The 16,244-nt window shown below is 50.1% G+C and overlaps 1 protein-coding gene across 8 annotated transcripts in view; it reads left to right on the top strand.

Moving 5' to 3' along the window:
• Nucleotides 1-16,244, top strand: part of SPTAN1 (spectrin alpha, non-erythrocytic 1) — a 60,670-nt gene that overhangs the window by 27,010 nt on the left and 17,416 nt on the right. For 2 of the 8 annotated variants that reach the window (XM_067743083.1, XM_067743079.1), the window contains exons 19-37: nt 193-410; nt 1,181-1,273; nt 1,573-1,707; nt 2,771-2,919; nt 4,006-4,065; nt 5,180-5,378; nt 7,385-7,489; nt 7,924-7,947; nt 8,725-8,760; nt 10,896-10,943; nt 11,705-11,796; nt 12,073-12,217; nt 12,307-12,488; nt 13,050-13,149; nt 13,270-13,467; nt 13,569-13,715; nt 14,777-14,880; nt 14,986-15,148; nt 15,544-15,558. In XM_067743083.1, coding sequence (XP_067599184.1) covers nt 193-410; nt 1,181-1,273; nt 1,573-1,707; nt 2,771-2,919; nt 4,006-4,065; nt 5,180-5,378; nt 7,385-7,489; nt 7,924-7,947; nt 8,725-8,760; nt 10,896-10,943; nt 11,705-11,796; nt 12,073-12,217; nt 12,307-12,488; nt 13,050-13,149; nt 13,270-13,467; nt 13,569-13,715; nt 14,777-14,880; nt 14,986-15,148; nt 15,544-15,558 — 2,213 coding nt within the window. The remainder of the gene's footprint in view (nt 1-192; nt 411-1,180; nt 1,274-1,572; nt 1,708-2,770; nt 2,920-4,005; nt 4,066-5,179; nt 5,379-7,384; nt 7,490-7,923; nt 7,948-8,724; nt 8,761-10,895; nt 10,944-11,704; nt 11,797-12,072; nt 12,218-12,306; nt 12,489-13,049; nt 13,150-13,269; nt 13,468-13,568; nt 13,716-14,776; nt 14,881-14,985; nt 15,149-15,543; nt 15,559-16,244) is intronic. The other 6 variants (XM_067743085.1, XM_067743082.1, XM_067743084.1 and 3 more) reach the window with 4 other exon arrangements.

Below are 16,244 nucleotides of genomic sequence, written 5' to 3'. Positions count from 1 at the left end.
CTTTGAGGAGGCAGAAGACAAGCAGATCTGTTGGGCTGGAACCTGGACCTCTCGTAAAACTGAAAATATGAAGGGGCCTGGCTCCCCAAGATGTAGTGTCGTAGGTGCTGCGAGCGCACAGAGGACGTTTTTGTCCTGCTGCAATGTGTCCACCTGCTTCTCGTTGTCCTCCCTCCCCTGCCTACCTCGCAGGCCATTTTGCTGCAGAGGACGTGAAGGCCAAGCTCCACGAGCTGAACCAGAAGTGGGAGTCGCTGAAATCCAAGGCCTCCCAGCGGCGTCAGGACCTGGAGGACTCGCTGCAGGCCCAGCAGTACTTCGCTGATGCCAACGAGGCCGAGTCGTGGATGCGGGAGAAGGAGCCCATCGTCGGCAGCACCGACTATGGGAAGGACGAGGACTCGGCTGAGGTGAGGCGAGCTGGGGGCTGCCGCGCTCGGGCTGGGGCTGGCTGGGAGAATGACCACGTGGAAGGTGCAGCCTCACGGCTGTCGCCCTTCGAAGTGTTTCAGCGTCTTTTTTCCCTTTTTACTATGGAAATTCAGTCATACTTAAAAAGAGAGGAGACGGCCTTTCACCATCAGCCGTGACCATTTCTCCATTCTTGTTTCATCTTTCCTCCCCCACCTGCATACACATACGTACATAAACACAGTTCTTTGTTAGTCATCTTTTTTTAGTGGACCCCTTAAATTTTATTCATAGAGGTCTAGGTGTAGCCGTGTGCCTACCTCTTCTCTTGCCAGTCTTCACAAAAACCACAGTGAGCTGAATATTGACACAACCTGAGATGATTTTTGGAAGTGGCGGTAGAGGAAAATGGAGAAGCACCGAGTGTGGCGGGGAACGGGGTTCCCTGGACGAGGGAGCTGCCACTTGTTGGGAATGTTTATTTCTTAGGATGGGGGTGGATCTGCTGTACGTGTGATGTTGTTCTTTATGTCCCTTCATGTGTTTCAGGGGTTGCCTAGTTAAGCATGTAAAGGCAGGCTGAAAAGATTATAGTAGAAATCACAGTATTTCCTCCAAATTAAATGTTTATCAAAAAGGGGGAGAGAGTGGAGGACTGATCAGGTCGCCGGGTAACTAAACAGATTTCAGAGGCAGGTGGCGTGTGGGAGAGGCAGCAGGGCGGCTCTGGCTTCTTGCTCAGGGTCGCCGTGTGTTATTTTGGTTCCAGGCTCTGCTAAAGAAACACGAGGCTTTGATGTCGGATCTCAGCGCTTATGGCAGCAGCATCCAGGCTCTGCGAGAGCAGGCCCAGTCATGCCGGGTGAGTGTGGCTTCCGTTCAGCAGCTGCGAGTTCCCTGGGGGCTGGGGGGCTGGGGAAGATGAAGGACCCGGATGCGGCCAGCAGGTGTCACGGTCATGGGTGTTGTTCTTGTGACCTCAAAGACCCCAAGACAGCTGAACTTCCTGAATCAGATTTTGTTGGTAGCTTCAGAGAAGAACTCTGACAAAGGTGTGTTTGGTAAATTTGGGACAGCTGTGGAAGTTGGAGTCCGCCGTGGGCTTAGATGCCACACCGGGGACATCCTGTAACTTTGTTTGCCCTTCCTTTGGATTTTTAGCAACAAGTGGCCCCCATGGATGACGAGACCGGGAAGGAGCTGGTCTTGGCGCTCTACGACTATCAGGAGAAGAGCCCTCGAGAGGTCACCATGAAGAAAGGGGATATCCTCACCTTGCTCAACAGCACCAACAAGGCAAGCGCAGAAAGAGGCCGTGGGCGGGTCTCCATCAGCACCGCCAGTTGCGCTCAGTTGGGCGTCTTGGGAGTGTGTCTTTCCAGGATGAGGCTGGTTTCGAATTTGAAGACTTTACTTCCCTGGTCCACCTCCCACTTCATACAGGTTTATCCTGTTTTGCCTGTGATCAAGATGACCAGTCTTGTTTCCTTGAATACCCGGAAGCTAGTGTAATGACCCACCCTCTCAAGGGTAGCTTTTTTCACCATTGAAAAAAATTCCAAGTGGAATTTTTTTTCTCTCTTGGATCAAAGTGTGCTCCTCTGTAGCTTGTACCTGTTGGTTCTAGACTGTACGACTACAGCAGACAGTTGAAGACGGCGCCAGCGTCACCCCGTAGGCTCCGTCTTCTCAAAGCTAAACGCTGCCTGGCTCGTCAGCGTCTCTCGCCTGACACATTCTGGTTTGGCAGTGTCCTTGGAGTGAGTCCATGGTCCTCCACGTGTCATAGGACTGATCCCCAAAGAGCCTGCCTCCCCTCTCGGTCTAGGCTGGGGAAGTGTCCTCGGCCCGGCCGTTGTCAAGAACCTCCTATTCCCACACCCTCAGCTTACCCCAGTCGTGGGAGTTTGAGAAAACCTGACTGGTGTCTTTATGTTGACTCTCACCCTCAACTAACCCTCCGGTCTGACTGATTTACTCAACAGCAGCGTCGTCCAGTAGAACCTTCTGTGGTGGTGGATGTTTTATGTCTGTGTTGGCCCTACAGTAGCTGCTAACCGCAGGTGAAGTACTTCATGTGTGGCAAGTGCAGCTGCGTTTTTATTTAATTTCACTTAACTTACTTAAGCGTGGCTCATGGCTGCAGTATTAGCACAGTTGCAGGGCGTCTACGCGAAGAGAAGGCTGGCCTTCCTGTCCCGAGTCATCGGGGCTGCACTGTGACCGTCTGCATACTTGGCACGTCACGGGATTCTCTTGCCGTGATTAGAGCTTTCTTTTGTATGCACACAGGCCTCCTTGGATTCTTCCTTCCTCAGGGGAGGAATTGGCTTTCAAGTCTCTCTTTTTTTCCACTTAGGACTGGTGGAAAGTGGAGGTGAACGATCGTCAGGGTTTCGTGCCAGCCGCGTACGTGAAGAAGCTAGACCCTGCGCAGTCGGCCTCCCGGGAGAACCTCCTGGAAGAGCAGGGCAGCATCGCGTTGCGGCAGGAGCAGATCGACAACCAGTAAGGGTCTCGCCATCGGGCACGAAGGGCCCAGCGCCGCTTGGGGGCTTAGTCTGTGTCACGCATGGGCTGAGGTTTAGGCAGCGTCCTGAGGCTCCAGAGCAAATGCTCTTATGATGCCTGTCTGCACTCAAGAACACACTCTTCCTGCCTTTCCCAAGTCGCTTCTAACCCACACAACGCTGTTGGAACCTAAAATCCCTGACCCGTACCTTTGTTTTCCATTGTTTTGTTGTCTTCCCCTGCATTGGCAAGTTTCTTTTCCTAGACATTTGCGAATTATTACCGTCTCAGTCTTTGTCCTCGGGTCAGAAGATGTTCTTGAAATGGGTTTTTAGCTGTTCCACACCCCTCCTGCGCTGCCCTTTGTAAAAGGCCGCGTAGGGAGCGTCTCGTCTATCGACTTTGTGCTCTGAGAATGGAGTATACTTTTTATGAATCGGCTCTGTCCTCTTTCCTGTAGCTAAGCCCCCATAAAGACCTATGTCCCTCCTTTAGGGTATATCTTACTCTGCTAATGAAATCAAAGGCTTTAGGCACTTGGGAGAGATCCAGAAAATACATCCTCACTAGAGTTAAGAATAATAGAACTTTTCTGACCCTGATGATCCCCGCGGAGATCGGTTATTTATACACTTAATTAGACGTTTTCTGTTACTGTTAAGACAAGAATGAGAGGTTTTGGCCTGGATCATAAACAGGAGAGCAAAACAGTGGACCAGATATCTGACTACAGTTGCGTGTTAGCCCTCAGGAGAGTCTCTTCCTCGGGGCGGTCACTGTATCCCCTGGCCTGGCTCTGCGAAGTGACCAGTGTTTCTAGCACAGGAACGTTTACTGCCTTAAGCGCGGCAGACGTCAGGAAAACGAAGGTGAACTAACCCCCTAATTTAATGTGATTTTCCTGCTCTTTCCTTACTGTGATTTTACTCCCGGCCTGGCCTGCTTCCAAGAGCTCTTGAATGACTCCCTAATTTTCCCCACTCAAAGCCTCCGCCGTCACAGCACCCATCGGAGCCGCCGCCTTCCATCCCCGTGGATTAACCCACTAATCCGTGCGTGCTTTTGCTGTGCCCCTCTGTGCAGGACGCGCGTAACTAAGGAGGCCGGCAGCGTGTCTCTGCGTATGAAACAGGTGGAAGAACTGTGAGTAGGCCGGAAGCTCTGCCGAGTGCCGCCCTTGGCTCCCCGTCCATCCTCCCGCTGCCGCTTCTCTTGAAGGCGCTCGTGGGTCCAGGAAGGCGAGGGGCGGGAGGGGCCCGTCTCCGGCAGCAGCTTTCGCTCACAAGGGAAGGGGTTTGGGTGAAGCTGTGTCAGCTGTGGCCGCTTCTCTCGTTGGTTGCTTCTGTGCAGCTGTGTGTTCAGAGTGTTGTTGGTTCCCCTGCTGGTGGCTTTTGTGCTGGACCAGCCGCTCTCAGCAGACCCGGAGGCCGATGATGCCATAGCCCTCAGTAGGCAGGAAACCACATGCCTCGTAAAGTGCTCTGATACTTGGTAATTCGTTCCTTTTTTATTTCACTTCTGGAAGCTTAGAATGGATTCTAGATTTTTTTTTTTTTTTTGGAATTTTAACTCAGTTGTACTAAGTTTGTCATTTTCACATCTCTAAAGATACCAGAAGTTCAGTCTTTTGTATTTTAGTTCCCCAGGGTGAGAGTGTCATTTGAGTCTCTTCATAAGAAACGTTCAGCTAATGAAATGGGATTTATGTGATTTCTCCTTCTGAAGTGGCCAAAACTTTCTGAGAAATAAATGTATTATTTTAGAAACAGTAGAAATTTCCTACTGTTCCGGAGATACTAAAATCCTGTAGGAGGCTGTTTAAGATAGCTCAGCATACCTTCCCCCACCGCCTGGGGGCTGCTGGCAGAATCACACGGCAGGAGAACAAGCCCTCTGTATACATTACGCGCAGCAAGTTCATCTCATCTCGCAGTTGTAGTCGCATGGAGCCTGTGGTGGTGTGCCAAACGCTTGGTTTCGGTCCTTTGTGGTTGTGATGTCAGTGCGCACGTGGCTGGGCATGAGTGTGCCGGGCCACCCAGCCACCCAGTTGTGAACCGTGCCGTGTGTGCTTGTCCCTGAGGTTGTCTGTGGGTGCTCGGGGTCTTCGTCTGCCTTCCGATACTTTGTCACCAGGGCATCATCGTTACCGACTCACAGCCTGGGACCCACATCTTGGAGACAGCTGGTAGTTTGCCACTGTGGGAAGCTAACTGTCTCCCCTGCCCCCTCTTGTCACCCTCTCGAATTACATCAGGTACCATTCTTTGCTGGAACTGGGGGAGAAGCGTAAAGGCATGTTGGAGAAGAGTTGTAAGAAGTTTATGCTGTTCCGTGAAGCGAATGAGCTACAGCAGTGGATCAACGAGAAGGAAGCGGCCCTGACGAGCGAGGAGGTCGGCGCAGACCTGGAGCAGGTCGAAGTGCTGCAGAAGAAGTTCGATGACTTCCAGAAGGTACAGAAAGTTGTTCGGGGACTTGGTTTTCTTGATTTTTGCTGCGGATTACCAGAATGAGAATTCAGTGATTATATTCCTTCATTTCTGTAGCCATTTTTAAACGAGTTTAATCGAAACTTTTCTCACACCAGTTTAGTTTTGAGGAAATACATGCAGTTTTTTCTACATGTTGTTTTAAGAACTTTCCTAGGGCTTCCCTGGTGGCGCAATGGTTGAGAGTCTGCCTGCCAGTGCAGGGGACACGGGTTCGAACCCTGGTCTGGGAGGATCCCACATGCCACGGAGCAACAAAGCCCGTGAGCCACAACTACTGAGCCTGCGCGTCTGGTGCCTGTGCTCCGCGGCAGGAGGGACCGTGACAGTGAGAGGCCCGCGCACCGCGATGAAGAGTGGCCCCCTCTCGCCGCAACTAGAGAAGGCCCGTGCCCAGAAACGAAGGCCCAACACAGCCAAAAATAAATAAAAAGATACATAAAAAAAAAAAAGAACTTTCCTAAACCTAACATACAAACGTGTAAAAGTAGTTTTTCTAATTGGGGTTAAATTCACGTAACATAGAGTTAACCATTTTAAAGGGTACAATTCAGAAACACTTAGTTCATTCACAGTGTTGTACTACCATCCCCTCTGTCTAGTTCCAAAACATTTTTTATCACTTTAAAGGAGACCACAGACCCATTAAGCAGCCACTCCTTATCCCCCTCTCCCCTCCCCCCCAGCACCTGGCAGCCACCGAGCTGCTTCTTGTCTCTGGATTTATGTATTCTGGACATTTCCTATAAATGGAATCATAGGTCATGTACTTTATGGCTGACAGCTTTCACAGAGCATAATGTTGTCAAGGTTCATCCTTGTAGACGGATCAGTGATCTGTTAACTGTTTATGGCTAATGTTCCATGGTGTGCATATACCACATCTTGTTTATCCATTCCTCAGTTTAAAAGTATTCTTGGGACTTCCCTGGCGGTCCAGTGGTTAAGACTCTGCACTCCCAATGCAGGGAGTGTGGGTTCAATCCCCAGTCAGGGAACTAAGACCCCCGCATGTCGCACGGTATGGCCAAATAAAAAAGTATTCTTATAACCAATTCAGGTGGGTTGAGGGGCTTTTCTCCCAGAGTGGCTAGCACTAAAATTTCATCACAGTTCTGACATGTGTCCTGTCCCCTACAAAGAAAGGTTTTTAAAAAATCTCCAACCAGGGTTTCCCTGGTGGCGCAGTGGTTGAGAGTCCGCCTGCCAATGCAGGGGACACGGGTTCGTGCCCCGGTCCGGGAGGATCCCACATGCCGCTGAGCGGCTGGGCCCGTGAGCCATGGCCGCTGAGCCTGCGCGTCCGGAGCCTGTGCTCCGCAACGGGAGAGGCCACAATGGTGAGAGGCCCACGTACCGCAAAAAAAAAAAAAAAAAAAAAAAATCAACCAGAATAATGGATTTTTTAAAATTAATTATTTATGGCTGCGTTGGGTCTTTGTTGTTGTGCGTGGGCTTTTCTCTAGTTGCGGCGAGTGGGGGCTACTCTTCGTTGTGGTGCGTGGGCTTCTCGTTGTGGAGCACGGGCTCTAGGTGTGTGGGCTTCAGTAGTTGTGGCACACAGGCTCAGTAGTTACGGCTTGCGGGCTTAGTTGCTCTGCGACATGTGGGATCTTCCTGGACCAGGGCTTCAACCCGTGTCCCCTGCATTGGCAGGTGGATTCTTTTTTCTTTTTTGGCAGGTGGATTCTTAACCACTGCACCATCAAGGGAGTCCCAATAATGGATTATTATTAACTACAGGTAGTTCAGTAAACATGAGACAGACGTCTCCGATGCCCTGCTGTTTTCTTACTTCCTTGGTAGTGACAATCAGCATTTTCTGATTTAGGTGACCGTCAAGGAGTAGAAAAGCTATAAGATACCTATTGGACAGAAATTTATATATTCAAACCATAGTTTATGAGTACCTGTTGCTCTTCTTTGAATTGCTCTTGTGGGTTTTAGTTATGATGTCTTTTTCTTTGAAGGATCTCAAGGCCAATGAGTCACGGCTGAAGGACATTAACAAGGTGGCTGAAGACCTGGAGTCCGAAGGTCTCATGGCGGAGGAGGTGCAGGCAGTGCAGCAGCAGGTGGGGGTCTGGCCCCTGCACGGTGTCTGTTAAGGAAGCAGCTTGGCTCCCCCTTCATCCTGCGTCGCCTAGCACGCGTGTTCCGTAGCACAGGGTGTGGCCAGGGCACTGGTTCTCTGTGTGACCTGCACTGTCTTGGTTACCTTTGACGGGAGGGAAAAACAGCTGTCCTCCTTATGCCCATTAAATATTGTAGAAGTTGTTGAATGTTCCTTTAGCCCTTAACTAGTAATAAATTCATGCAGTCCCTTAAATAAAGAAAAGGTATTACATAGGAACACTTGGTCTCTCTATAGACTTTAAGAAGTTCCTCTGGCCAGTCAGGCTGCCTGTCTTTTTGTAATTCTCTCCAGGTTTGACATGACAGTGATGAGTGTAACTTAGAAGTGTGTATTTTCTCTAATAATAGAACTGGTTTTCTTCTCTGCTTGTAGGAGGTGTACGGCGCGATGCCCAGGGTAAGTGTCTGGTGCCCCGTGTGGAACTTGAACTTGAGAAGGATTAGCTCTTGGGATAAGGATAAAGTCAAGAGCCTCATAAGGATTTCTGTTCTTGAACCTCGAGAGATGCCTTTCGTGTGTAAAAATCTGTGGAAAAGAAATAGCAGGAAAAAAAAAAAAAAGAAAAGAAATAACAGAAGTTGGTCTCTATTGGCCATCCTCCAAAGATCAAGAGTTTTTCTCTGTTCAGTTACCTAGAACTTTTTCCACAGCAATTCTTTTTTTTTTTTTAACATCTTTATTGGAGTGTAATTGCTTTACAATGGTGTGTTAGTTTCCGCTTTAAAAGTGAATCAGTTATACATACGTTCCCATATCTCTTCCCTCTTGCGTCTCCCTCCCTCCCTCCCTCCCTATCCCACCCCTCCAGGCGGTCACAAACCACCGAGCTGATCTCCCTCCCCAGCAATTCTTTAGGTGTGTTTATCCCTCTTCAAAGAGTCCTCTGAATATGACATAAAGAAACGCTGGACATTTTATTAACTTTCCCCATTGTCTCCATCTCTCCTACTGCATTAAAAAAGGAAGAACTTTTCTCTCCTATTTCTTTGCTTCGTTTCCCTCGAGCAGCCTTGCAGTTTGCTGCCAGCCAGTGTTGAGTTCTGAGTCACAGAGGGAATTGCTGTTCCAGCTGATTTCTCTGTGAACTTCCTGTCGTCCAGAGGGAAGGCTGGGGCTGCTTTGTTTTGTGCACAGTTGCTTGGCTGCCTAAATGCCTCCTTTTTCTTTGAATAGGATGAAACTGATTCCAAGACGGCCTCCCCATGGAAGGTAAGAGCTTCTGTGCAAATTATTATTTCCAAAGGTTTTCCAGGAACAGAAATACTTTACATCCTTTTCTGGCGTGCCTGTTATCTGAGTATTTAGGCTTGTCTGAGCCTGTGGTTGTTTCTGGACTTGTTTGGCCTGGTGTCTTTCTGACCCTGGTGTTGTATTCTTGGAATCTGTCATGCCTTGAAATGGGGTGCTTAATACACAGAAGCAAAATGTCTCCCTGCAGACGCTCAGCACAAATTCAGTTAGGTCGAGTTTATCACGCACTGTCGCTGCCAGGGTATACAGCTGGCCCTCCACATCCGTGGGTCCACATCCTCGGATTCAACCAACCAACAATTGGAAATACTAGCATCCGATCCATGGTTGGTTGAATCCGAGGATGCAGAACCCGCCCATACAGGGCGCCGGCTCCAAGGGACTTGAGCATCTGTGGAGTTTAGTACCTCGGGGGGTCCTGGGATCATTCCCTGTCGGGTACCAAGGTTACAGGGGTGACTGCAGTTCACAGAGGTCACACTGCATAGTCAGGCATGGTCCCACCAATAGGACTACAGCCCAAAAGGACACATGATGTGAGGATGAAAAGGAGCGTAAGCTCCACTCATCGTCTGCCTGGCCGCTTCCTCCCGGGGCCTAAGAAAGGCTTGAGAGAAGGTCCACATCCGACGAGACACATAAAGGGGGGACACCAGATGTTTACCAGCTGCAGTGGACATTATTCCAGAGAGATCCAGGGGTGGTGCTTGACCAGGGTGGGCATAACTTCAGGAGGACAGGGGATGAGCTTTTTCACGTGAAGCGTTTATAGCCGTGATTATGGAACTAGTTGCCTAAATGCCAATTCTAGCGTCTTCCCTCCTGACCCAGCTCTTCAGGAATATGCCACTCGGGTTATAGACAAGCTGAAAAGAGCGAACCTCTACTTTATGAAAGTACACCTTCCTAAAATCTGAAGAAAGCATGAAAACCCAAAAACAAAAAGTCTCCCCACACCAGTCCCTAGGTTGGTACTTCTCAGCCCTGTCATGAGGTCTGACCTGTTGTGAGGACCTAGGCTGAGAGGGGTTTGTTTCTTTGGCCTCCTTAGCCCTCCAGGCTCTGACCATTCTGCTTATTAAATAGGCTCCAGATTGGCAGGAAGGGGACATTTTTCCTTGGATTCAGCTTTCTCCTCTTTTCTCGATCTTAATTTTCGTTGCATAGCAAAATTCAGTCATTGGTGACATGAATGAGCAGCGCCCTTACCTGTCTGATCTCCTGCCAGAGTTTTTCTGGTAACAGGTATTTTTTCAGAAACGCACTCCAGATGACTTGACAAACACCAGTCAGTACCTCCTGTTTCTGAAAAGGATTCGAAACAATGGGTGTCTGCTTTCCGAACCCTGTACGCACCCACACTGGTTGAGCGCTTCACTGGGTGTGTCACAGGAACATCCTAGGAGCCTAACTTCCCTGCGTCCAAGCTCAGCTCCTCCTTTTCTTTACATACTTGAAGATTACGAGCATCACAGTGCCTGCCAAGTAGGGTTTCTTTCTGATAAAACTAGGCAGGCTCTGAGATCCCAAGGGGCGTTTGATTTTTAGAAGTGACTACATTGATGAGAAGGAAGCTAACTCGCCAGCGTATTTTCTTTTTCATCTACTGAGGCTGTTGCCCTTAGTTCAAGGGGGATACTGTTAGAAGGAACCACAGTCCAGTAACCATAAACAGAAATGAAATTAGTGGTGTCCTTGACTATTTAAATAGTCCCAGCCGCCAGCATTTATTCAGCTAAGTGTGTTTTCTGGACTGTTCTCCTGTAGTAGGGACAAGAAAAAGACACCAATCGGTAGTCTTTGAGCCTTTTTTTTCCTGTCCAACCAGCCGTTTTAATTGTGGTTTTCACCGCTCTTTTCACTCTTCAAGTAAAATGAATCATTGAGATGGGTGTGATTGTGCACTTGGGTTTCTGCCTGACTTTCTAGTTGTTGATACTCTCATTGCTGCTCTGCTCAGAAATTTGATGGTACCCTTTTACAGTCATTTTGGTGGACATTTGGAACCTAATTAATAGCACTTGCACCTCAGATTTCTCTCTTAATCAGCAGACACTTGATTAGTTTGCTCTTCTGCTTTCCTCCCCACATAGTCTGCTCGCCTGATGGTTCACACCGTGGCCACCTTTAATTCCATCAAGGTAAGAAACCATGGCAGCTTTCCTTGTCTTCCCCGGTCTCCTTCCTTGTCTCCTTCTCCTGTCTTCAGCAAGGCTCTTGTCCTAATTAGTTGTATGAACTGTAGCACTTGTCACTCTCCTGGGCCCGAGGGTGTCCTGGCCAGGACTCTCTTTACTCTCTTTGTGCAGCAGGAGGCTGTGCTCAGCTTGCCTGGTCCTGGCGATGAGCCTGGTGAGCTCCTTCCCTCACCCCCAGGAGGGCCCGGAGCTGCGAGGAGCGTAGTGTTGGAAGGCAGTGACTGCCTTTCTTGCCTCCTTTCTGGACCCCGAGCTGGCTTGTCTCCCCAGTACAAGGTCCTGCAGCTGCGCTGTGCTCCTTGGGCTGCTGCTGCTGCCCGGCGATGCAGCCGTGCGGGGTGTTGGGGAGCAGTAGACTTGGGGATTTGTCCACTCGGTGGTTGTTAGGAAGCAGTGCTCTGAGGCAGGCACCAGGCTAGGCGCTGAGAGTGAAGATAAGTCAGCGGCGTCTCTCCTGCTGCTTCCGCGGTGATTGCAAGTCAGGTGTTGGTGGAGTGTTCGCACCGTGGCGTCCGGCGAGCTGTGGCAGGGTCTGGCTTTCTGGACTTTTGCTGTTGTGGCGTGCTCATCGACTGAACTAGGAAGCTTGGAAACAGGAAATCATCTGTGCCCCAGCCTTTCCTTTCACGTTAAGCCACCATTCCTCTGGTTCTGGCCCTTTTCCCAGAGTCTGGTGTGGCTGACACTTTGCTGTCCTCCTCCAGGAGCTGAACGAACGCTGGCGGTCCCTGCAGCAGCTGGCCGAGGAGCGGAGCCAGATCCTGGGCAGCGCCCACGAAGTGCAGAGGTTCCACAGGTGAGGGACGGCCGGGGCTGGCACGGGGGGAGCAGGCCACAGTTGGGTTCATGCCGACGGTAACGGCTGGCTTTTGTCGATGGTTGTGCTCTCGCACCTGGTGGGCGCTCTCAGTCAGTAACGCTAAGCGGATCCATATGTGTTCCTTGCTGTTTAGAGCTTGTTGGGCCACTGACACATGTGCTGGTGCCAGTGAAATGAAGTTTCCCTACTTGACCTGAGGCTAAGGCAGCCGTACTCAGCACTCATTAACTTGAACGCGTGTCCCACCTGCAGAGATGCTGACGAAACCAAGGAGTGGATCGAAGAGAAGAACCAGGCTCTAAACACAGACAATTATGGCCACGACCTGGCCAGTGTCCAAGCCCTGCAGCGCAAGCACGAGGGCTTTGAGAGGGACCTCGCGGCCCTCGGCGACAAGGTGAGAGGACGTGCGTGTGGAGCACTTCCTGCGATTCTGCCCGAGGCTGCGCTCCCTCCTTCCCTGCTGCTCACCACTTTCTTCCCCAGGTGAATTCCCTTGGGGAAACGGCGGAGCGCCTGATCCAGTCCCACCCCGAGTCGGCAGAGGACCTGCAGGAGAAGTGCACCGAGTTGAACCAGGCATGGAGCAGCCTGGGCAAGCGCGCCGACCAGCGCAAGGCCAAGCTGGGCGATTCCCACGACCTGCAGCGCTTCCTCAGCGACTTCCGGTGAGAAGCCGGCTCGCTGGCTCTGGGCCAGAGGGCTTTCTAGCTGGATTAAATGCATGCCTGCATCTAGCACTTAGAAGGCTTAAGCCTGGGAATTCCCTGGAGGCCCAGTGGTTAGGACTTGGTACTTTCACTGCTGGGGGTGTGGGTTCAATCACTGGTTGGGGAACTGAGATCCCACGAGCCACACAGCAAAAAAAAAAAAAAAAAAAAAAAAACTTAATCCTAAAGAAAAGCATTTGCGTTTGAAGCTGTAGAAAACTTAACCACAGCTACTGTCTGTAAGAACCTGTTTTTCTGTAGGGTGAGAAGATCTTAGTTATAAACCTGTTCATTCTTCCTCTGAGGAATTCTTGAGTTTTTCTTTTCTTATTATTTCAATAAGACAAACAAGAAGCTTTGAAATACTTTGCCTGGAGTTCTAGCCCCATTCGGTAGACTAACTAGATTAACCCCAAGTAGCCCTCTGAGATAAGAATTATGTAGTTCTCTCTTTTCCTGGGCAGAAGGCCTGCTTGCCAGGTAGCGTAACAGCCATTCCTCTGTGGATCTGGTTTCCAGGGACCTCATGTCTTGGATCAATGGAATCCGAGGGTTGGTGTCCTCAGACGAGCTAGCCAAGGATGTCACCGGAGCCGAGGCCCTGCTGGAACGACACCAGGTAGGTGGGCCTGCGGAGCAGCGGAGACGTGGCTGCCCTGCCAGGCTGGGAGGGCCTTTGCAGCTGACGTGAGAGTGGGCAGCTCCTGCCGGTACCTAATCCCTTCCCTCCTCTTGGCAGGAGCACCGGACAGAAATTGACGCCAGGGCTGGCACTTTCCAGGCATTCGAGCAGTTTGGGCAGCAGCTGTTGGCCCATGGGCACTATGCCAGCCCCGAGATCAAGGAGAAACTGCATATTCTAGATCAGGAGCGTGCGGACCTGGAGAAGGCCTGGGTCCAGCGCAGGATGATGTTGGATCAGTGCCTTGAATTGCAGGTACACGTGCTGGACAGTAGCTTCCTGTTTGCTGCAGGGTTTCTGGCCAGGTAGCTCGTCGCCACAGGCTCTGTCTTCTCACCTGCCCGTCCCCTCTTCAGCTGTTCCACCGGGACTGCGAGCAGGCTGAGAGCTGGATGGCTGCCCGGGAGGCCTTCCTGAGTACCGAAGACAAAGGGGACTCGCTGGACAGCGTGGAGGCTCTCATCAAAAAACACGAGGACTTCGACAAAGCCATTAACGTCCAGGTGAGGCCTTCGTACCTTTCCAGGTTGACATCTTCGGTCTCTCTGTTGGCGTATTCTCCTCTCCCTTCCCAGTGACAAGAGAAAAAGTAGTTATTGTTTGCTTAACTCAGCTGCAGAGCTCTGGCAGCATCCTCAAATTAAAATACTTGGCATTGACTACAGAGGAAGCAGCGTAGTCCCCATCGGGTCCAGTGCAGAGCTGTGCATTCTAGGAAAAGTGACGTGCATTAATAGTTTTTTAAACTTTATATATAAATTCTGGCACTTCTGAGGTTTTGTTTGTTCGTTTGAGGCATACTTTTAAAAATGTCCATGTTACCCAATTTGTGTCTTTTTTTATGTTATTTATTTTTGGCTGCGTTGGGTCTTCGTTGCTGCGCACAGGCTTTCTCTAGTTGAGGAGAGTGGGGGGCTACTCTTCATTGCGGTGCGCGGGCTTCTCACTGCAGTGGCTTCTCTCGTTGTGGAGCACGTGGTCTCGGCCAGTGGGCTTCAGAAGTTGTGGCGCACGGGCTTAGTTGCTCCGCAGCATGTGGGATCTTCCCGGACCAGAGCTCAAACCTGTGTCCCCTGCATTGGCAGGCGGATTCTTAACCACTGCGCCACCAGGGAAGTCCCATTTCTGAGGTTTTAATAACAGAGATGCCACAGGGAAAAATTTTTATACCGAAAGGGAAGAAAAACAAACTTATGGGTAGGTAAGTGAATCCATGAACGTAAACTAGAAAGATGCAAAACTCCTTGGCTTAGAAACCATTTTGTTGAAAATCGGACAGTGTTTTCTTATGAAACCTAATCTTGTACGTGACCTCTGCTGGTGCTCAAGCCCCAGCCCCACCCCAGCGTGACCTGGAATCTTCTTGAGTTAAACTCTACTCTAATAATGATTGAAATCAAGCTTTCCTCTGGCTTTTTACACTCCTGCTTCTAGAGTGTCAGTGTATTCTGATCGTATCACCAGCTAGTCACCCAAAATAACCATTCTCTTCTCGAGACCTACAGTCCAGGCGAGGCAGAGTCGTCTTGCCCGCCTTGACCTCACGCCTCTTGTTTGCCGACAGGAGGAGAAGATCGCCGCCCTGCAGTCCTTTGCCGACCAGCTCATCGCCGGCGGCCACTACGCCAAAGGCGACATCTCCAGCCGGCGCAACGAGGTTCTGGACAGGTGGGTGGTCTGTGCAGCCGACGGGTCTTGCCGCCCTTGTGTGAGCGGCCCAGCCTGTCTAGTTCTGTGGGGTGCTCACCTTTGCTCTCGGTTTCACTTTCTCAGGTGGCGACGTCTGAAAGCCCAGATGATTGAGAAGAGGTCAAAGCTGGGAGAATCACAGACTCTCCAACAGTTCAGCCGGGATGTGGATGAGATTGAGGCTTGGATCAGTGAAAAATTACAGACTGCAAGTGATGAGTCATATAAGGATCCTACCAACATCCAGGTGAGCTGAACAGATGAGCTGTTTATCTCCAAAGTAGCCTATGTTATTGAGTAGATCTTGTTAAAATAAGGTATCTTTAAAAGAGGGAGATACCTCTAAGACAACTTCCTCGTACCCTCAGTGATGCCGAGAAAAAGTATCTTAATAAGATGAACCGGTGGGAAAGCCTCACTTAAATGATGAGAGCCGTTTCAGAAGCCGCTTTCCTCATTTGCCTCTGTTGAAACCGTGTCTGCTATTAAAGCGTCTGCAGAAAAGGCCCCCTTGTATTTGCTGTTCCTGAATGCTCACCTTCCCAGGGGAAGTATGACAGCAAAATGAGTTTCTGTTGAATAGCTGATGTGCATATTCACATAAGTGTACTGAACTCTCGTTATTTTAATTTATTTTTGTAGCTTTCCAAGCTGCTGGTAAGTTTTATGTTTTTTTTTTAAGAGTTCTAGTTAAACGAGCTCCAGTGTTTGTGCTCTTGTGTGTAGATTCTCGCAATTGTAGATTCTGCCGGTGTCGCCTCATCCATGCTTTTCATTTCTAATCATCCATCAGCCTCCATTCAAGTGTCCCCATGGGATGTGGCTTTCTCTGTTGTAATTAGCCTGCAGCCCTTCGCTCCCCCTCCCCCTCCTAATTTATCACTTAGGCAGGTTGTGCACAGTGTTTGATCTGGGGGGCAGTAGCTGACTGCTTTCTTTTAAGAGGTGTGCTTCTTTTAAAAAATGAAGTCGCTTTTTCTGCGTAAACTTGGGTTCCTCTTGCTCTGGGCTCGTGGCTCTCGGTGGACTAGGGCAGGGCCAGGTGTGAGAGTTTCGTTGCCCACGCAGTCTGGCATCCAGAAGTGCTGGCCACTGGAGAGGGACAGCTGGAGATCCACAGAGAGGCAGGTGATCTGCTTCCTAAGTCTAAGAGGAACTGGGGGTGAGAGGTTAAGATAAAAGTGAACATTACCCAAGGGGCAGGGAAAGAGACTTTCCAGTCAAAGCGTAGCTTAGAAGTTGCCTAAATGGTTGGAAGAAATGAAGAAATAGAATGGATGGGAGTTGAGCCAAAGAACGATCAGAACAAGAAACAGAAGAAGAGGGGCTTTTGTCAGGATGCG

Source organism: Pseudorca crassidens, chromosome 7, assembly GCF_039906515.1.
Source record: "Pseudorca crassidens isolate mPseCra1 chromosome 7, mPseCra1.hap1, whole genome shotgun sequence".
Lineage (NCBI taxonomy): Eukaryota > Metazoa > Chordata > Mammalia > Artiodactyla > Delphinidae > Pseudorca > Pseudorca crassidens.
Note: the sequence above shows the minus strand (reverse complement) of the source record. Positions and strands in the feature narration are given on the sequence as shown.